This window comes from Acomys russatus, chromosome X (genome assembly GCF_903995435.1).
Source record: "Acomys russatus chromosome X, mAcoRus1.1, whole genome shotgun sequence".
In the NCBI taxonomy this organism is placed as follows: Eukaryota; Metazoa; Chordata; class Mammalia; order Rodentia; family Muridae; genus Acomys; species Acomys russatus.
This window is the reverse complement of record NC_067169.1, coordinates 117,677,358-117,700,387: the sequence shown is the minus strand read 5'-3', so window position 1 is coordinate 117,700,387 and position 23,030 is coordinate 117,677,358. Positions and strand designations below refer to the sequence as shown.

At 39.7% G+C, this 23,030-nt stretch overlaps 1 protein-coding gene and 1 pseudogene across 15 annotated transcripts in view; one reads left to right on the top strand and one right to left on the bottom strand.

Moving 5' to 3' along the window:
- The first annotated feature begins 1,174 nt into the window (after window positions 1-1,174).
- On the top strand, window positions 1,175-1,942 carry LOC127185180 (hepatoma-derived growth factor-like; annotated as a pseudogene).
- Window positions 1,943-20,416: 18,474 nt separating this feature from the next.
- Fmr1 (fragile X messenger ribonucleoprotein 1) overlaps window positions 20,417-23,030 on the bottom strand; it is a 36,104-nt gene continuing 33,490 nt past the window's right edge. For all 15 annotated transcript variants that reach the window (XM_051142217.1, XM_051142220.1, XM_051142221.1 and 12 more), the window contains one exon: window positions 20,417-22,075. In XM_051142217.1, coding sequence (XP_050998174.1) covers window positions 21,965-22,075 — 111 coding nt within the window. In that variant the 3' untranslated portion in view covers window positions 20,417-21,964. The remainder of the gene's footprint in view (window positions 22,076-23,030) is intronic.

Genomic DNA, 23,030 nt, shown 5'->3' with positions numbered 1-23,030 from the left:
TTTAATCCCAGCACTCAGGAGGCAGAGGCAAGTGGATCACTTTGAGTTCGAGGCCAGATTGGAATACAAAGTGAGTCCAAGACAGCCAAGGCTACACAGAGAAACCCTGTTTTGAAAAAAACCAAAAATAAAAATAAAAATAAAATAAAATATCCATCAGCCTAGGTTTCTCCAGTGCTTCCAAAGGATTAGATTGAGCTTATTTAACTTGTAGCATGAACAATATAGATGTGATGGTGCATCTCAACCATGTACCCTACAAAGGAGGCACATATCTATTTGTCCTTATAACTCTTAAATTTTATGTTGAATTTTGTCTACCAATGCCATTCTCTTTTGCATCTACAACATGAATCACTGTCTGATTTGTGGTATAGGTGCAATACATATTGAGTGAATTTATCTCCATTTCTGTAAAGGCAAGTAACTACCCAAGCTCAAAATCTATACATCAGAAACCATACTTTCTTCCCCTAGTCACATGGCAATCATCAAATGCCACATGTTTTGTCTCCTAAATATTAAGAGATATGCTTCTTACTCTATCCCACTTTGAAATATGCTCTCAGTCTGTAGCTATGGTTGGCCTTAAACTTTCCGTGTAGACCAGACTACCCCCCAAACTTACAGAAATCCATTTTCCTCTGCCTCAGGAGTGTTGGGATTAAAACCATGGACCTTTGGAGGAGCAAACAGCGCTCTTAAGCCCTGTCTTTCTTTCTTTCTTTTCTTTTCTTTTCTTTTCTTTTTTTTGGGGGGAGGGGGGAGTTGTTTTTTTGTTTTTGTTTTTGAGACAGGGTTTGTCTGTGTAGCCTTGGCTATCCTGGACTCACGTTTTAGACCAGGCTGGCCTCGAACTCACAGCGATCAGTCTGCCTCTGCCTCCCGAGTGCTGGGATTAAAGAAGTGTGCCACCACCTATCAGCCTCTGTCTTTCTCTTTTTAATCTATGTCCAGAAACTGCGTAAGAGAAAATATCAAAGGCGCCAACGCAGATGCAGTGGCTGTTTTGGAGCTGGCGCTGGGGCCACCATTGAGGCGTGGGCCGCATGCAAACTTGGGTTTGAGCCTCCAGGCTCAGTGCTGAGCACCTGGTGTCGTGGAGCACCTGGCACCCGAAGCGGCCCCGCCATATCGCCATCCAACAATCAGAAAGAATGCAAGTGGGGGAACCTGGTGTTAGCAAAAAATGAAGGGATACCCACATTGGCCAGCTCAGGTTGATGAGATGCCTGAGGCTGCAGTGAAATCAACCTCTAACAAATACCAAGTCTTTTTTTTTTTTTTGCGGGGGTGGAGGGTGAGGGGTTGGGGAGATAGGGGAGACCCATGAGATAGCATTCCCAGGCATTCCTCTTCCTTTATGAGGAATCCAAGGAGAAGTTTGGTAAGCCCAAGAAGAGGAAAGTGTTCAGAGAGGCCCTGTGGGAACTCAAGAACCCTACAGTCAAGGCCTCTGGCTACCAGTCCTCCCAGAAAAAGAGCTGCGTGGAAGAGCCTGAGTTGGAGCGTGAAGCCCATGAAGGTGATGGTGATAAAAAGGGCAATGCAGAGGGTAGCAGTGATGAGGAAGGGAACCTGGTCATTGATGAGCCAACCAAGGAGTAGAAAGAAAAGAGGATGCTGAAGATGAGAGCAGGGGGCATGCTGGAGGACTCCCCTAAACATCCCAAGGAGTCAGAAGACCGCAAAGAGGAGGACAAGGAGATGGTTGCCTTGGAGGGTGAAAGGTGAAGAACAGCACCCCATCTGAGACAGGCTCTGGCAGGGGACCTCTTCCAGAGGAAGAGGAGGAGGAGGAAGAGGCTGCCAAGGAAGAGGATGAAGCCCAGGGTGTCAGAGATCATGAGAGCCTGTAGCCACCAATATTTCAAGAGGAGCCCCTGCCCAGTTCCTGTTGCTGTCTGGCTGCTACTGGGGAAACTGGCCATAGCCTGCAAACTGGGACCTTTTTCCCACGCAATCCACTTCCCTCCTTTGCTCACTTATGCTCATTTTCTTGGCCCTCATCTCCAGGTCCCTCCCTATATACCCTATGACCTGAGTTGGGGCCATGTGCCCCGGGATGAGATGAGGCCATTGCATCTCCTAAGATTTGTTTCCTAGAGTTTCTTTTGGGGTCTGGGCTGCTGTTTCCACAAAACTCTTGACACCTCTGTGCTCCTGCAGGCATTCTAGACCTTTGGGCTGAGCTGAGGCAGGAGTGGAGGTGATGGAATATAAACTTGAGTGTGGCTTCTGGGTGGCATCTCTTGAGCTCCTGTCTCCTGCCCCCACACCTGTTTTTCCATCTGCCTACATTCAAGAAAGGGGACACTGTGGAAGAAAGGCTCCCATCCATAAATTCTTAGTGATTTTGAGAACACTGTCTTTCCCGGATCTCAGGGTTCAAGAAATTGTAGTTTAACATCAAGACTTTGGGTTTTCCAAGTTGTTAGGGCCAAGGACCCAGACAGAGCTGAGACCTGAAGGATAGACTCATCATTTGCATTGAGCAAATGTCTCTTTAGCTCTCAGGTCAGAGGGTAACATGGGGAGACCCTGATACCTTCTTCTCACTTCCTACAACTCTCAAGGCCAACCTGTTGTAAGGTACTTCACCCAGACATAAAGGTAAAGACACATTTTTAAGGAAACGTTTTTAATAAAAGAAAATTACACACACACACACACACAAAAAAAACCCCCAAAAAACCAAGCCTATTACTCCTACCCCTTTGTGCTCACCATTCTGGCCCATCCCCACTGCTGACACATTTCCGAGGTGCACCGGGAAGCTCGCCTTCTGTTCAGGGTTGATGCTTTCTCTTTGGAGCTGGGCCTTTGATGTTTTTCCAGAGTTGGTCCTCTGGTGTTACCACACATCCAGTTCGTAGTCCACTGAGAACACGGGGAAAAGCCCCCTCTCCCCAGCCTCTTCTTAGTGGTTTCTTACACCCCTCTTTCTTCTCTTGTCTTTTACTCCTATCCCTTCTTTGGGCTCTGAAGAAAAATTGCTGACTGTAGCTTTGGAAGTGTAGCTCTGAGAACTATAGACAATCTGAGTTCTAGGAAAATAAAGCAGTTGATTACTAAAAACAAAACAAAACAAAACAAAAACTCATCTCTTATAGAATGGGCCTCAGAATAGATTTAATTGCACGTTGACAACAGAGGTTACTTTGATTTTTAAATGTATTTTATTAATTTATTCATATTACATCTCAATGGTTATCCCATCCCTTTTTTCCTCCCATTCCTCCCTCCCTCCCATTTTCCCCTTACTCCCCTTCCCTGTGACTGTGACTGAGGGGGACTTCCTCCCCCTGTATATGCTGATAGGGTATCAAGTCTCTTCTTGGTAGCCTGCTATCCTTCCTCTGAGTGCCACTAGGCCTCCCCATCCAGGGGACATGGTCAAATATGGGGCACCAGAGTTCCTGTGAAAGTCAGACCCCACTCTTCACTCAACTGTGGACTTAAAGAAATGCTCAACCTCCTTAGTCATCAGGGAAATACAAATCAAAACAATTCTGAGATTCCATCTTACACCCATCAGAATGGCTAAGGTCAAAAATTCAAGCGACACCACATGCTGGCAAGGATGTGGAGAGAGAGGAACACTCCTTCATTGCTGGTGGTAATGTGAACTACAGCCACTTTGGAAATCTATCTGGTGCTATATCAGAAAACTGGGAATAGGGCTTCCTCAAGACCCAGCTATTCCACTCCTTGGAATATACCCAGAAGATCCTCCAGCACACAACAAGAACATTTGCTCAACCATGTTCATAGCAGCCTTATTCATAATTGCCAGAACATGGAAACAGCCTAAGTGTCCCTCAGTAGAAGAATGGATAAAGAAACTGTGGTCCATTTACACTATGGAATACTACTCAGCTATTAAAAACAAGGAATTCCCGAAATTTGTGGACAAATGGATTGAACTAGAAATGATCATAATGAGTGAGTTAACCCAGAAGCAGAAAGAGTCAAATGGTATATACTCACGTATATCTGGACACTAGCCCAAGGGGCATGTCCCATGAAAGTCTTCACTTACCAGGAAAGTGGGACAGAGGAGAGGACATCCTGTTGGGACTCTAGGTGAGAGAAGCATGGGAGGGTCCTAGAAACCTACAAGAAGAACATTATGATGGGCAGATCTGGGCCCAGGGTCCTGCTCAAACTATGGCACCAGCCAAGGACAATACGTGCTGTATACTTTGATTTTTTAAAATAGTTCCGTAAGTTGCTTTTTCACTGTGTCAAAATACAACAGAGAAATCAGTTGAAGGCAGGAAGGTTTACTGTAGAGGTGTAAATCTATGGCTACTTGGCTTTGTTGCTTTTCTGGGATGCATATAATAATTCGGCTCATGCAGGGGAGCATGAAGGAGAGAAAATAGCTTACTTTGTATCGTTTAAGAGACAGAGAGACACAGGAAAGCACCAAGGACAAAAAATATCCTTCATTCTCCACAATTGAGTGGAGAGTGGGGACTGACTTTCACACGAACTCTGGTGCCCCATATTTGACCATGTCCCCTGGATGGGGAGACCTGGTGGCACTCAGAGGAAGGATAGCAGGCTACCAAGAAGACACTTGATACCCTATGAGCATATACAGGGGGAGGAGGTCCCCCTCAGTCGCAGTCATAGGGAAGGGGAATGGAGTGAAAGCGGGAGGGAGGGAGGAATGGGAGGATGCACGGGATGGGATAGCAATTGAGATGTAATATGAATGATTTTATTTTTCAATAAAAAAGAAAAAATATCCTTCAAAGGCATATTCCTAGTGAATTATTTCTTCTACTCAGGCCACATCTCCTTATAATCCATTCAGTATGAATTTATTAAGGAATTAAATCATCGGTGAAATTAATACCCACAAGATCCAGTTACCTTGAAAAAGAACTACTAGCTAGGACCTGAACCCCCAACATGTGAGCCTTGTTGTTATCTTACATCTAGCCCATAACATTTCATTCTTGCCTCCCAATACTTGCCAATCTCACAATGAACACAAGGAAAGCTCTTAGTTGTGACTCCCTGTAAAACTGAAAATAGAATTAGATGTTTAGCAACATACGACTGTAGAATAGAGTACACAATCTCATTTCAAGGACGAATTTGGAACTGAGAAAATGAGATTTGGGACTAAGACAAGACTGGAATTCAGTCAGGAAAGCAATAAATTCTGTAGCATTGTGTCTGGCATCCATGGCACATAACAATACAGCGTGAAATCTCAAGAACTTGGACTATAACATCCATACAGCCTGTAGCCTAAATGGCTTTTCTATTGAGGTGGTTCTGTTCACTTCCTGAGGATTTCTGGGTAGATATTTCTGGTATCTCCACCTTTCTGTGGAATCTCTGTTTCAATTTAGGCATCATATAACTTCAGTCATCACTCTCTCAGGAGTTGTACAAGAGGAGCCCAATACTGCCAAACTGCCTGGCGTGCAAGCCTTTCCTTTTTTTTATTTTTTAAATATATTTTATTAATTTATTTGTATTACATCTCAATTGTTATCCCATCTCTTGTATCCTCCCATTCCTCCCTCCCTCCCACTTTCCCCCTACTCCCCTCCCCTATGACTGTGACTGAGAGGGACTTCCTCCCCCTGTATATGCTCATAGGGTATCATATCTCTTCTTGGTACCCTGCTATCCTTCCTCTGAGTGCCACCAGGCCTCCCCATCCAGGGGATGTGGTCAAATATGGGGCACCAGAGTTTGTGTGAAACCCCACTCTCCACTCAACTGTGAAGAACGTCCTGTCCATTGGCTAGATTTGGGTAGGGGTTTGATGTTTATTGCAAGTATTGTCCTTGGCTGGTACCGTAGTTTGAGCAGATCCGCCCATCATAATATTCTTCTTGTAGGTTTCTAGGACCCTCGGGATTTGTGGACAAATGGATTAAACTAGAAATGATCTTAATGAATAAGTAAACGCAGAAGCAGAAAGAGTCAAATGGTATATACTCACTTATATCTGGACACTAGCCCAAGGGGCATGTCCCATGAATGTCTTCACTTATCAGGAAAGTGGGACAGAGGGGAGGACATCCTATTGAGACTCTAGATGAGAGAAACATGGGAGAATGGCAAGCCTTTCCTTTAAAATCTGGCCATAGGCTTTCAGTTCTCTAATACTACTGAATTGTGCATATCTTGAAAATCAGCATAATTTAGAATACACATGACTATCTTGAGCAGTAGCAAAAGTCATGTGGAAAAAAGATTGCAGTGGCCTCTGAGTGCCTGAATGGCTGAGTATCGAGAACTACCCTCCTCATGTGTTTTTGTGCAAGCTCTGCGATGCTCTCGGCTTAAAATTAAAAAGTTTCAAATAAGCTTGCACCTTTATATTCTTGACTTTCAACTAGTTTGTGGGATGCCGTTAGGGTGTTTTGTTTTGTTTTGTTTGTTGTTGTTGTTGTCACAGTCTTAAGTAATGGCTTGATTTTTATGGCACTAATATCTTCAGCAACAACATCTTCCATGTTCCTATCATTAAACACGCTTCTTTTTGAGCAAACTCCAAGATTCTCTTTGTTCCTTCCCCAAGATTTTCACTTTATACATAGATCAAAGTAGTCATCAATACCTATTCAGGAGCCTGAATGCTAGGCTTCCTAAATTTTGTTCACCATATTTGTCTGTCACCTTTAAATTAAGCCTCACACAAAATTTCAGGGCATGGCCAAAATATAAACACATTTTTGTTTATATTTTTTGGCCCAAAACACAAACAACGACCTCTAGCTCATTTCTCAACAGAGCCTCTTTTACTTTCTGAAACTTCATAAACAGTTTTGTCTTTTCATGTTCCGATCACCATTCTGGTCTATTGAACTGAAAAATAGAATCACCCATTAAGTTCTGTTTTGCTTTCTGCATTTGAAAATTGGGACTTTTTCTTACCCATTTCTTGAAAATTGTCTAAATTTCTCTGACAAATCATATCCAAAGGCCTCTGAGCACATAGTTAGATGTTGTTATAGTAACAGCCTTACTTCTTAGTGCCAATTTTCTGTGTTAATTACCTTGTATTACCAAGACAAAACACCTGCTGTCAACAACATAAAGAGAGGAACGATTTATTTTGATTCACTGTTTTAGAGGTGCCAATCTCCTATTCTAGCTCTGTTTCTGTAATGTAACAGAGCAACACATTGAAGACAATGTAGTGGGGGAAATAGTGGAGCAGAGCTGTTCATTTTACCATATTCAAGAAGCAAAGAAAGGAGGATGAACTGGGGATAATTAAACTCTTTAAATGTATATTCCCAGTGATCTATTTCCCCTAATTAAGTCACATTTACTAGTTTCTATGACTTCACAAAAATGACATCAAACTATATAAATTCAGAATGGATTCTGCCACTTAGTAGGTCATGATCTAATCAATATCCTCCTACCCAACCTCCTAATACTGAATTGGGAAGCAACAATTCAACACATGAGGTTCAGAGAACATTTCATAGTCAAATCATAACAATGATGTTTACAGGATTCATCAGTATGCCAAAGAATGTGTTGTCAAGTGAGGAAAATAATAAAGAGTAGCACACATTTCATTATGTAATTTTCCCTGTTGCTTAAGATCTCATTCCATGGAGCACAGGTCAAGCGATGAGAAAGACAGCCCACAGCTTTATTTGTGGTAGTTTGGAGCCCTCTAACGAGCTTCAACAGTTTCTAAAGGGTAGCTCTTTTTGTGCTGAAGTATTGACCCAGAATCAGGTAAGCTATAACAGACAATGCATAGTTAGAAATAGTAGTCCTCCTTTGTCCAAGATTTCATTTTCTATGTTTTCAGTGACCTATGTTTAACCTTAAGCTAAAATATTTAGTTTCGGTATTTTGAGGAAAAGAGAAAAGATTCACAGAAGTTGTGTTTTGTCATAATTTGTTTGCTTTGTTTTATACATGGTTTATAAATGAAACTATATCATAGATAAGTGTATGAAAGAAGTATAATACATAATTGAGTTTAGTATTACCTGTTGTTTCAGGCATGTGTATGGGAGTGCTGTGATGCATCTCCTATAGTTGATAAGGGGCTACTAGAATTCAAAGTCATACAAATAGCCAAAATAATCTGAAGTAGGTATCAAGATTACTTAGTCAATATGACTCCTGGGCACTTCAGACAGATGAGTATATCAATACAAAATACAAAAAAAAAAAAAAAAAAAAAAAAAACCAACAACAACAACAAAAAAACTAGTTGTGCATTGATTCCCCCTAGTTACTTCCAATGGTTGGAAATTTCTATGCACAACCAGTTGGGATCTGTCAGCTATCCTTAAAAGGCAAAAACCCCTTTATTAGAGACATATTTTAAAACTGGGTTTCACTACACACCCATGGCTGACCTAGAACTCACTAGGTAGACAAGGAAGGACTCAAATTTACAGCAATTTGGTAGGATTAAAGGTATATACCACCATGGCTGGACTGATATCTTTATACCTTTTAAAGATTTATTTTATTATTTTAAATTGTGAGTATAGGCATGTGTCTGAGTGCAGGTATGCACATATGGATGCAGGTGCTCATGGAAGCCAGAGGTGTTGGATCCACATTTCTCTGACTCATGCAGGAAAAATATTCCAGGTATTCACTATGGTCAGTAGGGATTTAAAAAGAAGGTAATTATTGTGTAGTGTGAGACACTATGAAAGTTTGCTACTCTTATCTGTGGAGGAGAATATAACTGATTTACATATAATGCCAGATACTATACTTCTACATCCACCACTGTATCTGAAACAAGATGATTCTTCCTATATGATACTTCCAGTAGACTGTTGAACTCGATCATGGTGCTCATATACAGGCTTAGATTTTTTCAAAAACCTACTTTATTGGGGAGTTCTTAAATGCGTCTACCTCCCTTCCACCCCACTGGCCAGAGTTAGGGGGTAAAGGTTATTAGGAAAAGTGGGTTGTGGATCTTTTTGTATCTAGTTCCTTGGGGCAATTCTACTCTTTGTTGTCAGGATACCAGCAGTCCAGTTAAATAGCAAATACTAAACAGCAACATGAACCAGCAACAGTGGCACCATTCAGCAGAAACAGCAAACATCTGCTGAATTGGCACTAGTCAGCAGAAGTAACAAGACTCTGTTGGAGTGCTACAAGTTGTTCTCTGGAGTGTTTCTCTCTCTGAAGAATAAAATAGATGGAGACCAGTGAAGCATTGTGAACTGTTGCAAAGTGTAGCAATGCAAAAGCATTTTCTCACTGTATGTGGGCTTCTATTTATCCCTTATCAGAATACATACAAAGATGTTTTTCCAGATGGCAAAAACCATGCTCCTCACATAGGACAGCTTCCAGCAAAACATTATGCAGCCTCTCACATGTCTGTTTTCAGCTAACAAACAGCATATGCCTCTCATAAATTTGTTTTCAGCTGACCAAGATCATGTGACCTCTCACAAGCTTGTTTTCAACTGAGGATGAACTAAAAACAGTTTCACATCCCACATCTTGGACCAAAACAAACAAACAAAACACATAAAAGTATCCAAAACTTTCACTACACTCACATACAGTCATTGCTATGAACTTAGCTCTTTCAAAAGTTGACTTTCCTTAAGAACTCATTAGCTTTGATGAAACTTACTTGGAACTGCTTGACTGCTCTATAGTTGAAGCTTTCCTTTCTGGTTCTCCTTTTATATCTATAGCATGGTCTGAAGTCTCTTTAGAGATTCTCTTGACACTTAGTACTTTATGCCTTATGGGTATTTTTACCCTTGAATCTTACACATCTGCTTATGTTTTGGAATCTACTTCTCAGAGAACCTGAACATACAAAGTAGCACTTGTTGGGAGCTTGCTGGAGTTTGTTGGCCTAGTTGATTGTGCAGTATTGAGGATTGAACATGCCATCTTAGAAAAGTGTTTTATCACTTAGCTGTATCCTTAGCCACAGAACTTGTTTAAGTGGCCAGCGCAGTTGTTGCTTGAACTTATTGCATATACCATCATCCCTTAGTCACACCTGCTGAATGACAGTGGAAAGGAGCATGGCAATACCAGTGAATTTTATGTGGGCGCACATATTGCTGAATTCCACTGACATGTTATACCATGTAAGGAAATCACAATTCATGTCAAAAGTAATCAAAGTCTTAAATCTATGTGTATGCTGATCAGGAGAGGTGGTGATTGCAACACCTAAGTAGAGAGGAGTTCCAAAGCAGACAGACAGAATTTACCATATGTCCCTATGTAGGGAGGAGTAGTCTCTGAATTAATCTACCAACACAAGCCTGTAATGAATGTTCTGCTTTGTGATATTCACTCTGAAGTACATGCTCCTGAACTTTCCGAGGAGCACAGGCTCTGGGACTATCCAAGGCTTATTTTCATGTTGGAAAAAAAAAGCAGCTTTTGTGATGATCTTCTTCTCAGATCTAAACATGTATCTACTGGGTGGGCCATCATGAATCGGACAGCATACAGGTACACTTAACTTACTAATTACAGATGTTTTGCTGTTTTCAGAATGTAATCTTTGCTAGGTGATTAGTATAGATGCGTTTATTGTTTTAGCTTGTATAAGAGGTTTCCAAAGAGAGTATGGAATGCGTTTGACTAATAGTCTCATCTTGGGTGGCCTGATCAAAGAATGATGGTATTAGCAGAAGTTCATGACTCTACAGAAAAGTAGATTGCAATAATTAAAAAGCACACTGCTTCATTGCCCAAAGCACTACCTGAAGTTCCATATGTTGTGCTGAGTTATGCTATATATTTCCAACACCTATTATCATTATGACAGCTGCCTTATTATTCCATTGAAGTATTTTTTATCATGGAGGAAGGCCATCTCATATGGTTAGCAGACTTCTTCATGTGGTATCAAGTCTCAAAATTGGGACAGTAAAACTCAATTTTACACGGTAAAACTAACATAGTATCCGTTGTAGGGGCCATTGCTTGTCCTTGCAGTTAGCTTGCATGCTAGTTGGATCTCACATATCATCTGGTCACCTTACTTCATTTCTCAGTTACAAACTGTTCTAATTTATTTCTATTGCTGCGATAAATATCATGACCAAAAGCAACTTGGGAAGTAGAGGGTTAATATATCATACATATTCAAGTCATACTCTATTATGAAAGAAATTCAGGCCAGGAACCTGAAGTCAGGAACTAAAACAGTGCTCATGGAGTACTGGCTTGCTCAGTTTCCATTTTGTACAACCCAGGACCACCTGCCAATAAATGGTACTTCCCACAATGGGTTGGGCACATGCATATCAACTGTCATTTTAGTAAATGCCCCACAGATTTGTGTATAGGCAAATCTCATGATGGCATTTTCTCAATTGAGGTTTTCTCTGCCCAGATGGTCAAGTTGAGAGAAAATGAACCAATGCACAAACCTCCTTCTACAGCCTGATCTTTGATACTAGGGCTGGGGCTCTGACTCTCACATTTCTCTTTCACCAGTGTTCTGTTAGATTCTGTAAAAATATTCTAGAATAAGAGACACGAGAAGGGTTAAAAGACACTGGTTCTCCACTCTGGTAGAAGCATTGAATCCAGTTTCTGCATGTTTACTTTATCATTTCCTCACACTCTTTGAACCAGCCTCATGATACCTCTTAAGACACCAGCATCAGCCCCACTGGCTGTCACCTCTACCTTAGTGCTCAAAGTCCCAGCATCATAGACTTCTATCTTCACCTTCAAAGATACCTTTAATGCCAACCAATGCCTGCTTTCCTTCCCTTATTGCTTCATTGCTTCCTTTCTTCTTTTCTTTCCTCTCTCCCTTTTTCCTTCTTCCCTCTCTCCCTCCCTCCCTCTCTCCCTCCGTCCCTCCCACTCTCTCCTCTTCCATCCCTCCCAGCTTCCCTCCTTCCCTCCCTTCCTTCCTGAGACAGGGCCCCATTATGTATTCCTGACTGGCCTGGAACTCCCTATGTAGACCAGGCTAATCTTGAACTCCCAAAATTTACTTTTCATTGCTTCTGGAATTAAAAGCATGTGCCACCATATCCAGTACATGCTAATTTCTTAAAGATATGGGTCATAACTCTCTGGGGACCTTCTTTGAGCTTTGAGTCCTCATAATCAGGTCCTCATCTCTTTATTCTTTTATGCCTAAAATTGATGGAAACTTCTTGTACATCTCTATTTTATGTTATCTCAATGTTCCTGGTCTGCATTTTTATCATTTTAACGTATTTCAGCTGATATCTATTTATCCTCCTTTTAATTTAATGATATTGTTTGATTTCTTGTCTGAGTAGGAAAATATTTGGGATATTAATCTCTTATCAGATGTATAGTTGTCAAACATTTTTTCTCATTCTATAGTATGTCTCATTATTGAATTATTTGTTTCCTTTGCTTTAAAATTTTTATTTTTCTGCATAATTCCATTTGTCCATTTTAAATTTTGTAAACTGAACTCTTGTAAAAAAAATTGGTGATACTCTGATTTAATCCAGGTCTTTCCACCTGCTAGGAAATTATTACTAAGATACATCCCCAGATGCTGTGTATATTTTTAAAGATCTATGTAAAAATGGCATGATAGATTTCTCATAAGTTCATAGTTTTGAGTCTTATATTAAAAATCATCTATTTTATACATATTTGTATTTACAGAGAGATGAAAGTCTGATCTGATTTATTTCTTTGGCACATGGAATTCCAGTTTTAAAAAATTCCCCAAACACCATGTATTGAAAAGACTATACTTAGGGTCTGGAACAGTAGTATATGTTTGTACTTTGAACACTTAGGCGGGATTAAAGGTGTGTATTCCAGCCAGAGAGGTTGAAGATGTGTGTCTGTATACCAGTGGGACCTGACAAACCTAAGTCTTTCCATGTGACCCCTTGACAGAATATCCACGTTGCTGGATTAAAATTCCTATATATCTGAATGTGGAGAAACACTATAAGTATGATTAGTAGAGGCAGAAGAGAGCAGGAAAAAAAGGCAAATAGAGAAAGGTAGTCCAAAACATATAGTTATGTAGATCAGAGGAATTCATTTCAAGAAATGTATGTATGGAACAGCAATGTTATTATATATTGTGTCCTTTTTCTTTTATAAATCTTTTTAAAAAAGATTTGTTTATTTATTTATTTATAAAGTACTCTGCCTACATGTGAGCCAGCAGGCCAGAAGAGGGCACCAGATCTCGTTATAGATGGTTGTGGGACACCATGTGGTTTCTGGGAATTGAACTCAGGACCTTTGGAAGAAGGGGCAGTGCTCTTAACCTCTGAGCCATCTCTCCAGCCCCAATACATATTGTGTCCTTAAATGTAGAGTGGATGTTAATATGCTGTTACCCCCCAAAAAAAAGTTAAAAATGAGGTAATATGTTTGTGAATCACATAGACTTGGCCCTTCTATAAGAGGCATATATTTCAAATTATCTTATACATAAAAAATTATCTAACAACTTGATAAAAAATGAACATTGGGCTGGTGTGATAACTAAGGAAAAGGCTTTACTACCAAGCCCAATGACCTGCGTTTGATCCCTGGGTCCCACATAGTGGAAGGAGAAAACTGAGTCACACAGGTTGTCTATTGATCTCCATTCACATGCTGTGGTGTATGTGAGCACATACATACATACATATTTTTAAAAAAACAAACATTACTAATGTGATTTATCTTCCTGATCAGATTTGATTAGGTCCCCATGATCCTTCTTGATCACTACCTTATGGAATTAGACTTAGTAATCCCATTGCTGATTGGAATGTTGGACAAATTATTCACATATACAAAACCATCAAGGGATCAGAATGGTTGGGGATAGTAGGTAATATTTTATAGTATTGACTGTGAGGCTTTAAGGCACAGGATTCTCTGCCCAAATTTGGATACCAGTGTGGTGAATTGCTTCACATGTTTGAATAACATATCTAGATATGGATATACTGTTTCGGATACCTAAGGAGAACAAAAAGGCCACAAGCCCCCTTTTGCAGCCACTATCGTTACAGCCAGTAGTTTTCCTTTATTGGGCTATAAAATATTCATTTGGCTTGCTGTTCTTACAGAGCCCAAATTTGAACTCCAGTGGCCTTGATTAAGGCTCTACCCTCATTCAGGGCTCAGACACATGTGCATAGCCTTTACACTAAGAAGACATACATTACAGTGAGAATACTTTCCTCACTGAAGGTGATTGTTAAACTGTCATCAATGTTATAGAACGTGCGCATGCAAGCCATTACTGGGGTACAAGCATTATGTATTGGGGGATATATTTGAGAAGGTCCTTTCAACAGTGAGTGTCAAAGCAAGGCTGTCAGCTTAGATTTCTCTTCCAGACCTTAAGTAAACAAGCTTGGGTTTATTTCATTTCTGGGCTATTTTCAGTGGTTTTACATTAGACTTGTGAGTATAGTTATTGTTTTCTCTGTTGAGACTTCATTCCTTTCTGCCATACATCCAAAACTGTCATTGATGTATCATATGCCAATTTCGTTTTTTGGACTTTGGGGAACCTCCCAACTGTTCTGCAGTTCCTCTACTCATCCATCAATAGTTTATAATAGTCCCTTTACTCTGGCCAACACTTTTTTAGGGTGTGTGTCATGTGCATATGTGTAGAGATATGAACACGTGTGTGTGTGTGTGTGTGTGTGTGTGTGTGTGTGTGTGTGTGTGTGTGTGTGTGTGTATGAAAAGGCCTGAGGAAGAAACCAATATCTTGCTCTATCACTCTTCACCTTAAGACACGGTCTCTCACTGAAACTACAACTAGCCTGGTGTAATCCTTCTGTCTCCAGTCACATTCTGCCTGGATTTTTTTGCCAGTGCTTGGGTTTTGGACTCAACTCTTCATGCTTGGGATCATGCTTCATGCTGCCATGGATGCTGGGAACTGAACCAAAATCCTCCATAAGAGTAATAAGTGTTCTTAACAAATGAACCATTTCTCCAGCTCCCACAAAATACTGTTTAGAAAGCTCAATATACATACATTTTTTATGAAAAAAAAAAAAGAGGAAGGCTAGTCATGATGGTGCACACCTTTAATCCCAGCACTTGGGAGGCAGAGGAAGATCTCTAGGAGTTAGAGGGGCCATCCTGGTCTACATAGTGAGTTCCCAGACAGTCACAGCTGCATAGAGAGACTCTGTCTCAAAAAAGGATGAAAGAAATAAAAAAGTAATCTTCAGACTCGGGCCTGCCACTGTAAATCTTATCAAAAGCCCACATGCTTAGACCAGAGGCTAATATAAAACCACTGAAAATAGCCAAGAAACGATATGTTGTTAAAATCCTTTCTAAATATTTATTGTTTATACCTACATATTTGTGCTGTGCTCAACCTTGGTCAGAGATGCTTTTTTTCCCCCCAGAGAGTAGCAGTTAATTCAGAGACTCATAATTGGCCAAATTCCTGAGAATAAGTAAACTTCGGTGTTTAGCTATACAAGGGGGAAATTTATATCAACCCTCCCTTATCCCAAGTTTTCAGAAACATTGTGGAAGGAGTGTGCTGGCTAGTTTTATGTTAACACAAATTAAAGTAACTGGAGAGAAGGGAGCCTCAATTGAGAAAATGTCTCCATAATATTGGACCATAAGCAAGCCTGCAGGCATTTTCTTAATTAATGCTTGATGTGGGAGGCTCAGCCCACTGAGGATGGGATTATCCCTGTGGTGATAGTCCTGGGTTCTATAAGAAAGCAGGCTGAACAGGCCATGGGGAGCAAGCCAGTAAGCAGCTCTCCTCCATGATGTACGTGCGTGCATGTATATGTGTGTGTATAGAATCAGCTCTTGCCTCCAAGTTTCTGCCCTGTTTGAATTCCTGTTCTTACATCTTTAAGTTGTGGGCTACAAATAAATCCTTTCTTTCTCAACTTGCTTTGGTCATGGTGTTTTATCACAGCAATAGCAACCATAACTAGGACAAGGAGGCAAAAAGAATGTAGGACTTAGAGAATGGGTAACAGTACTATGAAATGCTGTATTTAGGACATGGCATAGACATTGCTCATATAAGCTCATAGCAGCTATGGTTGCCATGGATGGGGGAAAAACTCCCAAGAACCCACACCAACTAAGGTACTATTGCCAATTGATGAATGCTGAGGGAGTAAAAGTCACTTTCTTTTGAGGATATTGCCACTGGTAGGTTCCCCATGCCCCAGTGGATGAACCTATTATCATGCACATATAGGTAGCATTAGTTAGACTTAGTGGATTTTAAAACATAAATTAATTTAAAAGATGAGGACTTGAAGTAGGAAAGGTGATGCAATGGGAGAGTCCAGGAAAAGTTGGAGGGTGAGTGAATGGTGGATATAACTAAAATATAGTATATATTAGGATATAAATAGAGAGATGCACCAGATGTGATATGAAGAGATTTACTTTAGAAGGGGAGAAGGGAGAAAGAGAATAAGGGACTCCCCGCGGGGGGGGGGAGAGACAGAAAGAGAGACAGAGAGAGACAGACAGAAAGAGAGACAGAGAGACAGACACAGACACAGACAAAGAGAGAGAAAGTAAGAGAAAGACAAGGTGGCAGTCAGACCCTTTATAGTTCGGCACACCTGGTGACAGCAAGCGTTGATGGCATAGGTTGCTAAGCAACCCAGAGGCAGCTGCTTAAATGCCAACATTCCTTCCTTTTCCAATAATTAAAAAAATGAGGACATTGTATGCTTTTCATGCAACGTAAGTTAAAGTTTATAAATGTTGGTTCATTGGAAGCAGCTCTTGGCTGCTATGCAAGGGAAAGGGGGAAAAAAAAAAAAAAAAAAAGCAAGAGCAACAATATGTCTGGATTATATGGTAAAGGAGAAGGAAAAGCTCCTGCCCTGGAAGGTTCAGGGCAGAGGGCAGGGTATGCCAGCCATGTTCTGCAGCAGATAGGGATTGAGGATTCCTGGGTCTGAAGCACATCATTCAAGCCTTTTGTTGATAATAAATGGATAAGGGCTGAAGAAATCATCGTTGGTTGCTTCCCGCTGACACTGGGGTGGCAGGGGGTGGGGGCAGGTTTCAAAGGCTAAAATATTGGCCAAGTCCAGGAAGAGCTGTCCAGGATCTGAGAATATCTGTGGCTAGGAGGTACAATGCTGGTCCAGCTGACACAATCTGTGAGGTTGGACTGGAGCACCTGTGGGTAGCTGCTTTGGCACTGTCCTAGATGTAGGGAATTTGGCAGGATACTGGAACATATATATGGGCAGATAACAAAGTAAATTAGGGAGAAAATTTCTTTTGGGTGTACATCTGAAACTTTTGGGAGAACAAGCAGAGATGGAAGTTTTGGAGTGAAGAGACAATGTTTGAACATGGGGAACCTCCTTCCATTTTACCCAACTGCTGGCAGTAATTATAAAGGTCTCATTTTGGATATGTCATAGTTTTGTTTCAGAGACATGGAGGTTTAGCATCCCTTAATTTGGGTATAGGGATTTTAAATTCTCAAGAAGGCATCCCAGAGGAACCTGGAGGCATGGCGAATGGACTACTCCCATAGGGAGGTGGAGTCAGTGATCTGTTCGGGTATTCACAGGAACAGATTTTGACTCAAAAATTGGTGCAATCTGTTCCAGCAACTCCTCACAGGTCAGGGACAAAGAGCACAGCCCAAACAGGAATGAACTGAGCCTGGAGATACAGTCTAAGAGCTGGGTTTTTAGCAGCAACAAAAAAACCAACCAACCAACCAAAAACCCCAAAAATACTGTGCCAAAGCAGCAGCTCACCCTAAGAGAAAGGTCCTGAGTAGCTGAAGGTCCTGCCAGTTGTGAAGATCAAGGTTGAGGTGCCTTCGCTCCAGTAAACCAGAGGTGTCCACAGTCTCTCGGACAAAGGGAAGCATCTATGCCAACTAAGAAGGGAGGAACTCACCAATCAGCCAGTGTTGGGTAAAGAAAGGTGGCAATCAGGTAGCCAGAAAAGAAATCCCAAAACTAGGGAAAGGGTGTGGAATACCACCATCCGAGACGGGCAATATGTGGGAAACTTAGGCTGTTGATTGGTATTACTTATCTGGATTCCATTCAACCTGAGAGGTGGATTTCCTTTAGCTTACAAGAATCCTTTTAAGTTTACAAAATGAGATAAATTTTAGACATGTTAGCATTATCATTGTTTGCAATCTGCAGTGAAATACACATTGTAGAAAAAGGTAGTAGGCATACATTTTTATGTTATAGCATAGCAGAGGCTTGGGAAAAACATTGAGTTAAAAGCATGAATATTCTTTGAGGTAAACTTAGGAAAGGCCGAAACTTTATGGATTTTTCAGCCCTCATGGGAACATCTCTATCACACCTCCACCCCAAGGTAAAAGACTGTAGGCGCTAGAGGTAGGGAAGGACTTTCTATGGAGTGTTTTCTGGATATGACAGGGCTTTGCACACATGATTGCGCAGTGACTCTGATTCTATGCAAGAGACCAGCCAAACACCAGCATTGGTGGAAGATCTACCCCTATCTGATGAACTTTGGAGTTGATGGCTGCACAAAGAGGAAGAGGGAGAGTAAGTTTTCTTTGGGGATTCAGTCCCTGACAGGCTCAGTAGATGACCCTTTAACAATGAACATACTGGAAACAATAAATGGTTCAGTCAATGGGCTTAAAAAAATACACGGCCTTTGGAGGGGAAAGTAGTAGTAAAGCATAGGAGTAGGAGGGAAGGAAATCAGGGGTGATTATATTCATGCCAAAAGTTTTCAACGAATAAATTATTACTTTCTTGTTTTGAATTCAGCAGGTAAGGTGCTTCCCTCCAAGCCTGAGTACTTGAGTTTGATTCCCCAGGACTCATGGAAATAATCAACTTTAAAAAATTGTTCTCTGACCTCCACATGCATACCATGGCACACATGTATACACAGAATTAAATTTTAAAAATGTATAAATCGCCTTTTTTAAACTACGAAGGCCTGCTTGCCCCACCCCACAATGGAAGGGTGTTCTAATGTATGCACAGACATGAATGAATGCTTAATATTATGTACTGGAATTCTATGTCTCAAAATACTGAATTTTATAACTGGAACATATAGTAGAATTTAAGTATTTCCTCTTTTTGTTAAAACAAAATAGCTTTTTATTCAATATATTTTGATCATGGTTTTCCCTCTCCCTATTCCTCCCAGGCCCTTCCCAGCTCTTATCCATCTACCCACCTTCCCCCTCCCCCCTTTAGAAAGCACACAAACTTCTACTTTTGTTTTTAAAGAACATATAAAAGCCAGGCTCCAACCCATATAAAATCTCAACATTCAGGAGCAAAAGGACTGCCATGAGTTTGAGGTAACCCTGGTCTATATAATAAATTCCAAGCCAGCTCTGGTTAGTGTGAGACTCTGCCACACTGATAAATAGGGCTGGAGAGATGGCTTAGCAGTTACAAGCTTACTCCTCTTCTATAAGACCTGGGTTCAATTTACAGCACCTACATGGAGGCACACAACAACCTGTAACTCTTAATTTCAGGGGCTCTGATTCTCTCTTCTAATGTTGGTGGATACCTACATACACATCACATATTACACACACACACCATGTAAAGTGATTATCTGCTTTGAATGATAAATATCTCCTCTAGCCCCAACACATTATTTTTGCCATTTGTGTCGAAATTTAAAACCAGAGCAAACATCTGTCAGACTAATATTTTGCTTTTTCATAAGTGCAACTTTTTAATAAAAATTTACATCTAGATAAGATAAACAATCTTCAGATTTTTGAAACTTTAATAAGATTTTAAAAACATGACTTTGAACTGAAAAAACATACACATTTTGCACACAAATATTGAAATATGAATCAACTCCAACTCCATTTGAAAACATGTGAATCAAATTACAGTTTTAGAAGTTAGTAATTCACATTTAAGCAAGTTAGCGCCTTGCTGAATTCAGCCTTTGTAAAAAAGAGACTTAGTGCATATTTTAACAGTACACTGTGACTGTGTACCATTTGTTGATTTTTCACCTTATTTATTAAACAAGATTACGTTCTTGAAAGTTGGTAAATAACGGCTAACCTCCTATGACATGTGAAATTTCCAATGGTAACAGTTACATTTTGTAACAGAACACTTTCTATAGATTTCTTTCCTATCTTAAAATTTTAAAAGCAATCATTGTAAGGATTGCATCAACATCAATTTAGCAGAGGAAGATCAAACTTTATTGAAACTGCTTGCATACAAAATATATTGCACTATAACCAAACAAATGTCAACATAAAATCCAATCTGTTGTCGCTAATATGTACAGAGAATATTGCCCAAGAGCAGTTACATTACAAGGTCATTCTACCTTGGTTAATTATCTACAGTATTTTAAACTGAACAGCTTACAGATGATGTGTGCAAGGTACCAATTTGTTTTCAAATACTATACATTTCCAGAATAAATAACTAGAAATCAACATTAATGTTTGGCAATACTTTTTAAAAGACTTTTTAATAGTTGTGAAATCATGTGCAGTTTGTTGCCATTTTATATGCTTATTTGTATGCAAGGAAAAGAAAATGGAAAATGAAAATTCAAAGAAAAATTCACAAAGTACATCAGAGGCAGAACTTCGGTTTGTACGGCTCTGTACAGATTCAGTGGTACCCCTACTCGGAGTTATTTTTTAAGAAAAATATAACATCTCAGAGTGAAGGTTCTTCACATATTTTTCTTCAGTAAATTTTATTCATTAAAAAAGAGAAAAACCTCAAAAATAAGACTCAACACATTAAAAAAACCAAAACCAAAACAAAAGAAAAACCAAAAACAAAATCAAAAATCAAAGAAAAAGTATTATTTGTTAACCAATCCTAGATCTGCTTTTCAGTTCTGCTTATACATTAGACTTCGTATTTCAAAGTTACAAAGCATTTAACCTGCTTCCAATGTTTCTCAAAGTACCTGTACTTCTGAGGGTTATTATGTATTCATGAAAATGACCTTCATAGCTCCCCAAAATAAGCTTCAACATAAAATATGAATGAAAAACTTGACAAAATTTGGGGAGGACAAAAAAAAAAAAAGTCTCTTAAGTTGAAATTTATCATCAGGCCAAAGAGCAGGCATATCCTACTAACTTTCGACCAGGAAGATTTGCAAGTAGCTGAAAACATTTTTAGCCTCTCCCAAATGAAAAGATAGTAATTTCTTCTCCTGTCTATACAGAAAAATTACACATCCCTTCCAATAACACTATTTGTCATACTTCAGTGCAATAAAATAAAAACAAAAAACAAGTCCTATTCTTTATACTGCCTAAGCTGATGTTTATGTAAGGAAAAAAATATGGAAAGCATGCATTCTTCTATAAAGTACTAATGTTTGACAGGGTTTGCTACATCTTTAACATTTAGTGTTTCCAACTTATCTTCCCTGAACTCTGCATCCAAATATAATATTCCTACCTGCCAAGATATAAAAAAGGCACAGATCATACAACTTTTTTTTTTTTGCTAATGAAAATGACAAATGTCACATCACACACATTTCAGGGTCCACTAAAATACTGGAAAAGTGGACCAAAACATAAACTGACACAGGACATGAAATGGCACAGCATTTCATGGAGACTTTATATGAGACTGAAGACAGAGATCTAGTATTATTACCACAAATGTGATTTACTCAGAAAGACTGAAACGTACTGCTGAGTTATATAGCCCAATGCAGAAAAAATGGTCCTAGTTAATAAAGATCACTGCTTAGTATTTTTAAAAAATAAAAGTAAATCCTGCCCTGAAGTGTTAAGTGTACTTAAAAGTTATGCTTCAAATTTCAAGATCTTTTTGTGCAAATCTAGAAGATTGTTGTTTATGGCCAATATCAAAAAAATTCTTTGCAGAATTTTTGTTCATTTCATGCCCTGTGCCATCTTGCCTACTATTTGTCTTTGGCCTAACAAAGTTTTCTAAAATGGAGTAAGAATTACGGAAATGGTAGAGGAAATATAACTTCAGAATTATGCAGTTTAGGGTACTCCATTCACGAGTGGTTGCTGCCCATCCACGCTGTCTGGCTTTTCCTTCTTCTGGTTACGATCTTTACCCGTGCGCAGCCGGTTACCTTCACTGGAGGTATTCTGTAATGGATTAATGTGGACACCCCTGTCATTATTGCAGCCAACTTTGATCTAAAACAAATTATAGTTGTTATATATATTCACACCAGATCCTATGTAAATGGCCTGATGAAAAAAATGTAAGCCTGAAATGTGAACTTCACATGTTAAAGGGAGAAATGGAAACAGATGGATCTGTGAGCTTCAGGCTATCCAGAGCTACATAAGTGAGATCCTGTCTCAAAAATAGAAGTGGAATGCAAGAGATGCCTCAATGGTTAAGAGCACTGAGGTTCAATTCCCAGCACCCAAATGGCAGCTCACAAATGCCTGTAACTCCACCTCCATGTGATCGGACATATGTGCAGAAAAAACACCAATGCACTTAAATGTAAAAAATTAAAGCATAGTAGGCTCTTCATTGTTCTTTAGCTGGAAAACAGTGGCCATCACTGAGTCCAATCTAAGAGAAAAAAAAATCTAACTTTGTATTCTCCTACTTTATATTCTAAGCAGAATAAAATAGTGAGATCATTTAAAACAAATTACTATTATTGGCTAATAGAAGATACATATGCTATATGCAGAGCATATGGCATACCATATGGATACACATGCATGCACACACACAAAGCACAACTCACAATAACATCATATTTCAAAAAGAATGACTTATTCTGCAACAACTGTGAAATTCAAGAGACACAAAATAATGTCTTTCTATTATAGCTTCACCACAATGAAAATTCAACTAGCCCTTTCACGAACTAACCTTTAGCTCCCACATTTACATTAATCATAGTTATCAGTAAGTTTTTTATACTGAAATCTCCACCTGATCCTTTAGAAACTTCCTTTATAGCTGCTTCAAAGTCTAAATGGGTAGACGGCTCAGCAGTTGTGGCTCACAAGCACCTGTAATTCCACTTTCAGTCCATGACTGAATCACCTACATACTCACACACATAAAATATAT